The sequence below is a fragment of the Tympanuchus pallidicinctus genome, unplaced genomic scaffold (genome assembly GCF_026119805.1).
Source record: "Tympanuchus pallidicinctus isolate F22 unplaced genomic scaffold, pur_lepc_1.0 scaffold1, whole genome shotgun sequence".
Lineage (NCBI taxonomy): Eukaryota > Metazoa > Chordata > Aves > Galliformes > Phasianidae > Tympanuchus > Tympanuchus pallidicinctus.
Window position 1 is genome coordinate 61,789,564 of NW_026294618.1, and position 11,660 is coordinate 61,801,223.

At 45.1% G+C, this 11,660-nt stretch overlaps 1 protein-coding gene across 2 annotated transcripts in view; it reads right to left on the bottom strand.

Annotated features, from left to right (window-relative positions):
* Nucleotides 1–8,713, bottom strand: part of PPP1R14C (protein phosphatase 1 regulatory inhibitor subunit 14C) — a 51,139-nt gene extending 42,426 nt beyond the window's left edge. The window contains exon 1 of one of the 2 annotated variants that reach the window (XM_052680487.1): nt 8,327–8,713. In XM_052680487.1, coding sequence (XP_052536447.1) covers nt 8,327–8,584 — 258 coding nt within the window. In that variant the 5' untranslated portion in view covers nt 8,585–8,713. The remainder of the gene's footprint in view (nt 1–8,326) is intronic. The other variant, XM_052680477.1, reaches the window with a different exon arrangement.
* Between the last annotated feature and the right edge of the window lie 2,947 nt (nt 8,714–11,660).

Consider the following 11,660-nt stretch of genomic DNA (forward strand, 5'->3'; position numbering starts at 1 on the left):
TTATTCCTTTCTGACATAAAGTGCAATACATGCTTCAGGTATTAGCCTTCAAAATAGAAAGCAATCAACTGCAAAAGTTCAAGGCATCCTTTGTGTTTGAAGTACACGGGCTGCTCTGAAAGCAATGCCTCCCATTTTACCATGTTAGCCACAGTGTAAGAGGTGGATGTTGGTGGTATGGCAGTAGAGACTAAATCTTCCCACCAATATTATATTACATTTTGTTGCCACATGGCAGATGGCAGCAGAGGGACAGTTAAATTAATTCTATAAAATATTAGTCAGTACATTTTCCCTGAAGTCTGCAGACTTCTGTTGTAAGCTAACAAGTGACCTACAGCAGAGCCCTACTGCCTTGATACTCATATCTCTCTACTGTGACCATCACTTGACCCTGATAATAATCAGTGTAGGGACAGATGATAAAATGCATTTACAATCCATTTAAACTCCATCCCAGAGTGAGAGTCCAGGCAAGACCACCCCAAGCAAGCACAGGTCTTTTATCTGTGTCTTTTTTGTAATTCAGAAAAAAAGTGAGAGAGCCTAGTTCCTTACAGGTGTAAAAGGTATATTTAATCCCATAAAATAATTCAAAAGAAATGTATAACTCAGATGACCTGTTAAAAAAAAAAAAAAAAAACTATATGAAATGTAAAGAGCTTATTTGCAAATGAGAAAGCAGGCTCTGTGAACTAGGAGATCCTTCCCAATTCTATCTTCCAGAAAGTAATCCTATTAAGACGGTCTGATACAAGGATTTTCATTAGGCATTCACTGTGCCATCACATGCATTTGTGATGTCCAATACACAGGAATGAAGCGTGCGATCTCCTTGTTAGTATCACACTCAGAACTGTTCTCCATCCAAAAGATGTGTCACTCAGTACACAAACCAAGCATTAGATCCTTGCCATTATGCCTCTTTAAACTAAAGCTCTCTTTGTGCCAGATTTGCTCCACATGCAGAACCATATTACACTGAATTAATTAAGCTATCAACAGTATAATAAATATCTATAGTACACATTTTTTTCTAGGTTCAGATCTACTAGATCTGTACTACTGATTAATATCACTCGCATTAAAAAGATACAAGATGCCTTCCAGGCCTGTGATCTGTGTGATGCCTCAAAATAGTTTAAGATATGGCGTTGAACTGGTTTCCTAGAATAGATACCATGCTCCTCAGGGGGAAAAGAGGTAACAGCTCTGCTGCTCAAATGTGAGCCTCAGAATTAAATACTTATCACTTCAAAGACCATTTGATTTGTTTCAGTGCACACCTCTGCCAAAACAGTTCCTCATTTCAAGATTTTTAACATGCTAAATTTGTTCTACCTTTGAAATGCAGTCATACTGCCACTGTATGGACTGCATCCAATTAAGATTTTTGTCCTCCCCTTCTCCAAAGTTATTAACTCTGGGAGATCTTGACTTGGATAATTCCACATGTCACAATGCTTTATGACAGGCAGCCAAAAGCTGCAGTGACACAGATGGATGGCCATGTGTAACCTACTCAATTGCTGCTGTCTAAGAGAAGTTTCTGGAGTTAGATGAAGGGAAAGAAAATAAAAAGAGAAGGGAAAAAATGAGAACTAGGACCTACACTACAGGCAAGACACAAGGCTGCTAGAAGAATGGGTTGATACTGCTGCTGCTTTATCACCTGTGGTGACAAGACACAAGGTGACCATAACTCAGACTGAAGTAGGCTAGAGATGAGACAGCATGTTTTGTCACAAGCATTTTCTGCACTCTTAAGAGAACTGCTTCAGTTTACGTGCGGAAGCAAGCACTACAAAACTGGTTGGATCTGGGCCAAGTACTGTGCCTTTTCAAGTGAATGGACATATCCTAATCAATCAAGAGTTCAGCCAGATTCTGCAAGGTATGGACCACCACAGAATTAGTAAAGTCATACGAGAACCCCAACTACCACAATACTCATGAAATTAAGTTCTATTTCAAGTAGAACATCTTTTAATATAGTTTCAACACCTACTTAGAAGCATTCACTATGCCTTTTAACAGAAGGCAGATGCACCATGAAATACATATTTTCCTCATTTAAACAGGGCTATTTTTGTTTCAGGCATCCGGTTCTGTAGCACAGTTCAGATCAACTAACGCGAAGCCCTGAGAATAACAGGAGACACCATTTTGCCCTGCCATACATTTTGCCCCTGAGTACAGGGATACAACTGTATCCCATGTCCTGCAACAAAGCTCAATGTAGCCAGCTCCCAGCTATCTGGAGATAAAGCATCCGTGCTGTAGATTACTGTGCTATCAAGTCCAAAAGGAACACAGGTTGAGTTTGTGTGACAAACCTGAGCAGGAGAAAAGGGTAGGCCAACAATTCCCCTCTCTCCGCTTCCACTGTATGTTCAGTGCATGAGCTGTAGAAGTTCACAACTGTTTTGGTTGTGCTTGTTTTAATCTACAGGTTTTCTATCTTCTCTTCACTCACTCATCATTCTGGATAATCAAGCACTGACTACATGAAGTGATTTGCCTAAAGGCAGAAGAGTCCTTGTAGCAACAACGGTTGGAAAATACTGTTTATAAGAAGCACAATTATGAAAGGTGATGTAAGCAATCAATTATTTCTTTGCTTCGTCATAAAGCAATCACACCCACACCTCCAGCAAAGAGACTGGTTCAATCTTGAATGAAGAGGGAAAGGACAAGCCTTGATATGGAATAGCTAATGGAAAATGAAGATTTGTGTTGTAAAGCTTCTAAATCAGCAGTCACAAATGTTGCTGCTACTTAAAAAAATGAATCACGACATTCAAACTACACAAAGCTCAAGTGGTTTGAAAAATAATTTTCCTGGACTCCTTAAAATCTAGTGTCAATTTTGCATTTTAAAGGGATGAAAGTAGCTGAACTGTGGTACATTTCCTACTAAATTAGGGTCTTCAGAACCTAAGATTAGAGTTTAAGGAGCACTTTTAGAGACAAAGGGCTCCAACCTCACTGCCAGCAGGTGGCTGGCACCTTAGCAGATACTTAATTCCACCCTCTCTGAAAGCAGAAGCATGAATTTCACAAGAATTGTTTTACAGCTTCAAGCATGTTATAAGCCACTTTGGGCTTCCTATTTTCCACTCTTGGGACTCTTCAAATAACTCTCCATAGCTGCTACATGACTTCTGCTATGCCAGCGTTGCTGTGTTCTTTGCAGGTCTCTGATTATAGCAACCTTTGCCCTGCTCTGGCTGCTGAGCAGGGTCTCTGCCCACAAGAGTCTCCATGCTGTGGAGACCTGACACCAGTAATAATAATCCAAAAGAAATAACTCTGAATTTAAGCAATGTGATGAACATCTAAACACTTTCCTCCAATGCATCTAAATTGTCATACTCATTTTCCTAAAGGAAGGAATCCTTCATTACACTTGTTATTGGCAGGCTTATTTTCAATGGACAAGTCTCCCTCCTCCTCTTTTCTAATTTTCAGTTTATTTCCACTTGCGATCTCTTTGGAAATGAGTTCACATACAGTTACCATTTGTAAAGCCTTTGTCCAAGTCAGAGGAAGTCTATTCAAAGAGCCATTCAGCAAGTTTGTGGTTAGGGTGTTTCATTCGGTGGATTTCCTTACAAACACCTCTGTAAGAAACAAGTCATAAATCCCAAACATTACCTCACAGTAGCCTGAGGAATAAGTAGTCCCCAGTCACACCATCACATCCACAGAACTAAGAAGCAACCACAGTTGCATGCTGAGCACACTGTTTTGGAAATACTGGTGTGCCCTTACAAAGGAAAAAAAGAAAGTATTTGTCCCTTATACACAGCATTCTTCCCAAAACAGAGCAAACTACACCACCAGCAACTCTAGCAACTGCCTCAGCTGCACAGGACTGCACAGAGTCTGATTGCTAGGAATGGGCTGAAGTAGGCAGTTCATGCCATGCAGAAGGTTGATAGCCCATCTGTATACAGTCCCAAACATCTGGGAGAGAAACAGCTGCAGCAGAGCTCATCAGGTCACAAAAGGTCTGTGTGGATGTAGCTACACAGGAACTGATACCCCAGACAGCATCTCATTGTTCTGCATAAGCAGCACTGCTCTTGGAAGACCATCAATACTCAGTCTGCAAATTGATTCAGTATTAAAAAAAATATTTTGGGAAATGTCAAGGCAGCTAATTTGTTCAAAGGCACGGTTAAGTATCTAGAGTCCATCTTGCAAAAACCCATCCTTTCCAGAAAGCCTGACAAGGCAGAGCACACACCTTTCCTGCAACTCTTTACACTGACACTTCACCATCAGCTTTACCACTGCAGCCAAAAGTGTGTGCGGTAGGAAGGGAAAGGGAGCGTCAGGGAGTTCTCACTTTTATGATCTACCTCTGCAGCCTAAATAAGGGCCTTCCTCTTGTTTTCTCCCATCTAGCACCAAACAGCTTTAAGTCAAACGTGTACAGACTGGCAGACTCTGACACTACACCAGAGACAAGCTGCTCTGTGAGCGTATCCCAGCAGCTCCACAAAGATGTCAAAATAGAGTGCTCTCTCAGAGAAAGCCCAAGGGAAGGGACATCAGTCCATGCAGGAACAGCTTAAACAGTTCCCTTCCCTCCCATTCCCACCAATACCTTTTATTTTTATTTTTAAACTAAGGGCCACAATGATTGGCCCTACCAACACGAAACCGCTCACCCAGTTGAGGGCTTTAAGCCATTCCTGTCCTTGTAGCATCAACATATGAGGGAATAGAAAAAATTCTTATGCAACATCAATCTCCAATCTGGCACAGCTCTGTGCTCTGAAATAAAGTCTTTGAGGGGCTTTAGCGGGCAGCCTTCCCAGTTGTCGTTTCTTCTAGAATTTTTAAGCAGAGAATTCCATATGTGTAAACTGCTCTGGAATGGAAAGGGTGCAAGTTGGAACATAATTCCCTGTTACTTCCACACTGAGATCATAGCCTACACTAAGCACTGGTAGCCATACATGATTATAGACTACTCTAGTAAAACAATTGATTATCCAATACACTCAGCAACAGCTTATGTTAGAAGGAACTTCTAGCACACAAAACTTAAGGGCTTCTTTGATTTGTACATCCACATCTCTGCATTAAAAAAATACTTAGCAACAAACCCATAGGTCAGCAAAAAATCTTTCTTCATTGTTTATTAATGTTGCATAAAAACTATATGTCCTCTGTGCTCTTATTCCATCAGCATTCTGCCATCTATAGCAAATGCTGTACTCATGAGTAGACAGTACCACTGGGCATAGTGATGTACTTGAAAATCTAAATGGTTTCTGGGGACAAGTCTATTTGCTTTTATAATATTTAAAGTCGTACAAGTTTGGTAGGTACACACAAGGTAGATCCATCTGGAAATCTAGGCTCTCATCTGTTACGTGCTGCCATACAAGTTACAAATCATTGCAGAACAAATAGCGATGATGAAAGTTGTTCTGTGCAGCATTATTTAGCAATTCTTAACCAATAATGAGTTTAGCCCAAAACATGAAGCATCTGGAGAAACTATTTTTAGAAACAAGATGCCTAGTAAAGAGTGACACTGAAGTCAGTTCAAGCCCTGTGGTTAAAGAACTGCATTTTCAATGCACTAATTTGAGATTGCATCCTCATCACATAAACCAAAATGAATGGGCTACAGAATTTTTTTTTTTTTTTTTTTTTTTTTTAAATGACAGCAGCTCTAAGAGCAAACAGCCAGCCCAATGTCCACCTGAAGCATTTGTCCTTAGTATGCTAGGCTGGCAGGGTCTGATGCCAATTGAGTCCTGCTGAGGAGACTCTGGTCCCACTGAAGTTTACTGCCATGGTAATCTTTCACCATTCAGAACGGTCTCTATCCATAGAAACTGCTTTGTGTAGAAGCAGCCTTATCTATGGCTGGTATTTGGATCATGCATCTGTGGCCACCATCAAAAGTCACCTTGAACACTTCCTTCTAAACAGCATTCCACGAGCATCATTACCCAATTTGGCATCTAATTTTAGAAATCAGACCTGTTAAAACCAAGATTCACTTGAAAGAGTGCACAAACAAACCTATTTCCTTAATCCCCAACCTCATCTGCTAAACTTTGTCACCAAGCCAAGACATGCTCACAAACTGATGCAACTTGCAAGAGAGAGAGAGAGTAACTTGAGAGATTATGAATACTTGTCCAGCTCTGAATAAAGGGAATCTTTCTGTAAGTGTCCATTTACCAATAAATCTTGGCATAATTCAGCAGAAAATATTATTTAAAGACCAAACAGTGGATAGGCACTACATTTACTCGGTTCCATAGACACCCAGGACTCTGGCAGAGTTGTAGTGTGGTACCCTCTGCTTTCTTATTCCTGTTCTTCCTAGCAATGGAGCTCATTGCTCCTTAGAAGCACAGCTTCAGATCAGAATAAAGGCAAAATACCAACACCCCTTGGCTCTTTCAGGATTAGTAATTTTATGGCTACTTCTGACATGCTTGAAGATTTGAGGTTATTTCAGAACTGAAGTGCCATCACAGCAAGGAAGTTGTGGTAGATACTTCACAGAAGGTGCAATTCCCACAATGCTTCCCAGTTTGCAGACGAAGTTATCAACTCCACATAGGCGATGAAGTTTCAGCATGAGAGCTAGATCCATAAGCTTAGTAAATCCGGCAGATTCCAGCAACGCATCTTCCATTAATCTTCCATTGCTATCACCTTTATTCACTATATTCATCATGCACCTTCAGCTTGATTTTGACAGCATATTAACTGCTTGACCTTTTCATACCGCCATCAGTGCTGACACCAGTCAGAGCTCCAGTGTGACAGCAAAGAGCAGAACACCTACACATTTTGCCCTCAGTCTTCAAAGCTATAAACATTGTCACCTGTTGTGTCAAACCATTTTTCCCCCCATATAAGAGACATACTAGAAAAGGAACTCTTAAAAAATAAATAAATAAATAAAACTCCTTTTAAGCAATCATATATTATTTCCACCTTACTGGAGAGCCCTCCTATTTCAGTTGGAAATAATACCAACAGCGAGGAAAAGACTCAATTGTATATTCTCCAGGCTTTTGTACACAACAAACCAGTTATTTTAATGCTGTAAAGAGCAGCAATAGCTCCCCTGGACTTTGGCTTAGTCCAACATGACACCCTTCTTTGTGAAGAACTGCCTGCACATGTTAAAAGCACATTGCCCAAACAGGCTTTGTGTTTTGAGCAACATGAGTCAAACTAGAGGCAGGAGATGCAGCAAGCCAGCTGTTGACCACATCCCCACACACTGCCACTAATTCACCGGTTGCAAACAGATGTAAGTACTTCTGACCTCAAAGAATTCTTCACAGCCTACAGGTTGCATGGCTGCAAAGGCAATTCACACCAAGATGACAGCTGCTTGTTTTTAAACCAGTTTCCATTTATATCTTCCCTTGGTTCACGGATGCAAATAGTTAAGAAGGCTTCACTTGTCACATGCACATTTTTGATGAAGGCAAATGCTTCTGACAAATTTGCTGATAAACTAGTTTCAAGATGGAAGGGAGCTTCTTTGTATGACATATGTGCTGGTTACCAAGGCCCAGTCACTTGGGCCCTTACCTCCTCACCTCAAGGCAGCCAGGCTCTCCTCTGCCTCACCTCAAGCACAGAGGTGAGATGCTGGGTCTGGGGATGTGAGCTACAAAGCACACGTTAAGCTCCAACAAATCTCCCTTCGGAAGACATTAATGAAGGTGAATTAGACCCTACAGATGAGAAAGGCACGAGTGAGCCTCAGCTCAGACTGAACGTTCCAAGCCTTTATAATATTAAGTATTGAGGAGAGAGGGCGGGGGAGAAATAGGATGCCCTGGGGAGTAGAGCTACATTTCCAATGAAGCTTTGACAAAGCTCCTTTACTTACAACTGTTATTATGCCTCTGAATAATCTTGAAAGCCCTCCCGTGCATACACTCTCTACAGAAGAAAATTCAAAGACGGCGTTGATGTTCACGACTTAAATACACTAAGTACGGCCATATCGGCGCTCGCAGTTCTCCCTCTCACGACCTTCCTTCCTTCCTTCCTTCCGTCTGCTCACCGAAGCCCACCGGCAGCGCCCACCGCATCTGCGGGCGGGGACAGGGTAGGACACGGAGCGCCGCCGGTCGCCCCCTCACGACCCTTTCCTCCCCTCCTCCCCCCACTGCCGCAGCTGCCCCCGGGTCGCCCCTCTGCGGGACGCGACTCCGTGCCGAGGACGCCGCCCGGAGCCGGCGGTGGCAGGTCCCGGTGCCCGCGGCGGGCGGGGGCTCTGCGGCAGCCGCGAGAGGCAGCCCGCGCCGCGTCCCCGCACCTGGCAGCCGTAGAGCTGCCCCAGCTGCTCCACGATCCACTCCTCCAGCACCAGCCTCTTCCGCAGCTCCTTCCGATCGTATTTCACCGTCACTTTGCCCTGCTGGTGGCGTCGCTGCTGGACCTGCACCGCCGCCGCCGACACCGCGTCCTCCCGCCCCGAGCCTCCGCCGCCGCGGGGGCTCTGGAAGAAGACGCGGCCCCCGCCGCCTCCACCGCCCGCTGCCGCCGCCTCGCTGCCCCCGGTCGCCACCGACATGCTCCGCTCCGAGCCGATAGGCGCCCGCCGCTACCGCAGATCCGCCGGTGCGTCTGGCTGGCTCCCCCGCACCTGCCGTTTAAAGGCTGGCATGGCACGGAGGCTCGGCCGGCCCCGCCGCGGGGAGGGATGTGCCGACGCGGGGCGGGGCAGGAGCTCCGCGAAGGGGCGGCACGGGCGGGGTGGGAACGGAACGGCACGGCACAGCCCGGCCCGCCCCTCCCGGCTGCCGGGCTGCCCGCTGCTGGCCCCGGAGCGGGAGCTGTGGGCTTTCGGGCGTTTTGTTCAGAGAAAATGCTCTCGCTGCCCTGCCATATGCACTGCGGTTGTCGGTGTCGCCTATCTGCACGCGATTGTTTTCTGCTCTTCGAGGCTAGGGGGCTGGGGGGAATTGGGGGTTGGGGAGGGTGGGGTCAGTGATTCCAGGACAGTGAGTCCAAATAGAAAGCAAATATTGCGAGCTCTCAGCAGTTCCTATAAGGATTAGCCATCGGAAGATGGCTGTCGTTCTAAAAGCCACCATTTAGCATCAGTGTGACAGCACCATTTAGCAGCAGTGTTTTATTTAGTGTGGCAAGGCACCTCTCAGGAGGCACCGAGTGGAGCCACGATGGCCCAGCACACGCTGAAAGACACCTGCGAGCATATTTTGCAAGTTTGCAAGTAAGCAGCTGACCTAAGGCAGGCTCTGCTTAGGGGCCCCAGGCTGGACCCGACAGCAAACAGCTGCAACAAGGGACAGGAGTTAGCTTCCCACGTGTTCAGACATGAGATTGAAATCGTCCAGTGTCTCATAACCCTATATGGCTGTGGGGAGCGTGTCCAGCACTCTCAGAGCACGTTCTGGTGAGAGTGTGAAGGCAGCACAGGGCAGAAAGTCAGCTGTAACACCTAGACATGTCACAGAATCATAGAATCACAGAATCACAGAATGCCCTGGGCTGGAAGGAACCTTAAAGCTCATGCACTTCCATCCCCCCTGTCATAGGCAGGGCTGCCACCTACCAGATCAGGCTGCCCAGGGCCCCATCCAATCTAACCCTGAACATCTCTAGGGATGGGGCACACACACAGCTTCTCTGGGCAACCTGTGCTAGAGCGTCACCATCCTCTGAGTAAAGAATTTCCACCTAGCAGCTTACTTAAATCTCCCCTCTTTTAGTTTAAAGCCATTCCCCCTGTCCCATTACTATCAGACCATGTAAAATGTCAGTTCTTCTGTTTGCAAGCTTCCCTCAAGAACAAGAAGGCCACAGTGAGGTCTTCCCAGAGCCTTTTCTTCTCCAAGGCAAGTAAGGTCAGCTCCCTCAGCCTTTTTTCATAGGTAGAGGATCTCCAGCCCTCTGATCACCTTAGTGGCCCTCCTCTGAACCTGCATCATGACTTTCTTGTTCTGGAGGACCTGGGCCTGAGTGCAGTACTCCAGATGCAACCTTGAGTACTGCATCCAGCCCTGGGGCCCTCAGCCTGCCCTAGGCAAATGCATTTGCTGCATGGCAGGCTGTGTGGTAGCGGCAACCTTTCAGCCTCTGCTGCTCTCTTTATTTGACACCACCACTGAGCCAGCCAGCACGAGGCATCCCAGCCTCATCATGGTACTTACGTGGAACCCAGCTTGTGCTGCTAAAGAGATCATAATCTAATATGGGTGGGAGATAAAATCTCATTATTGGTCTTAAATGCTGTGATAGCTTTTTAGAATTATCATCTAAAATTAAGCCTGTTCTTCAAAACAAAGCACGCAAAGTTAAGCTCCTTGTGTGTATTTAGAGACCACATGATTTTCAGAGATGGGCAATCACAGCTGGGCATTAGAGGAGGCCCTGCTGGGAGCTTGGGCAGCAGGCAGAGCTGAGTGAGCCCCATCCCACAGCTCTGACCCGGTGCCAGTAGTTCTGGCCACTGGCTCAGCCACGACACAAGCAATCCCAGACAGCAGCTGCAGCTGCACAGGACTGCCCAGCTTATAAATCTGGACTTGGGTAAATACAGTAAGAAAGCACCATTTTCTACAGTTTGTTCTTAGAGAAACCAAAAAGATGCAGAAGAGCTTTTGAAAGGGGGCAGTGGGTGCCTTTTTGTTTGGAGTAGCCTGTAATTTGGGGCTTTGGCTCTGCGTGTCATCTTGGAAGCCTGATCCTGAGGTTCTCCACCACAAAACTTGACACTTTTCCATTTAGAGCAGAAACACTTCCCTCCTTATAGACTGATTTTTTTCCAGTTACTGGAATCTACTGCAGTTCAAAGGTCTGAGAAAAAATTGATTCACATAAAAGAAGGTAAAATGAGACACTTTAAAGACAACAAGGATCATACTTGCTTTTCTGTGAGGTATAAAGCAAGAGGAGCCAACGTGTTGCCATAGTAGAATCTTTTCTGGAGCCAAAAGCACTGCAGGTGTTCCACACTGGACCTGTAGCTTGAGGCATTAGACCCAGATAGGAAATACTGAGATTTATGTTACCTGGTATAACCAGTATGGAGCACACAATCAGTAGTGTTGCTAATACCAGGCATACAGATGGGTGGCATGCTCTTATTGACTCAGTGCGAGATTCCAGAAAGCCTTAGTGGAAGCACTCTTTCAATGCTATAATTAATAAGATATTATAATCACTGCAGATGCGTGAAAGCCGGCACCCATTCTTCAAACAGCGCTTCTACAGTGCACTTAAAGTAGAAAATGAGTTGCTGGGGATGGGAAAGCAAGTCCTTAGGGTTTATCATTTAGAAATTACAGTTCTAGCATAATGCATAGTGCTTTGTAAATGTGTGTGGATGAGAAATGGGTAGAACTGCCAGCATTGTCACAAGGCAGCTTTATGTACCACTGGTTTTTCATTCAGTTTGTAAAGAAAGTGCATTCCTCAGGAAGCCAGGGCAAAAAGCACTGCCAAGAATGTTTCCTGAAACAATCTTGCTTCATTTAAAAGAAAGATCTGGTTGTTTAAAAGTCAAAGTTGAGCAAAAACGTTTAGATCTGCTAACATCCTGGGAATGAGCAATGCAACCCTGAGTGGGCACAATCTCTGTTTTACTCCTGAGTGTCTGGAGGCATTATGAGAACACTTCTTGG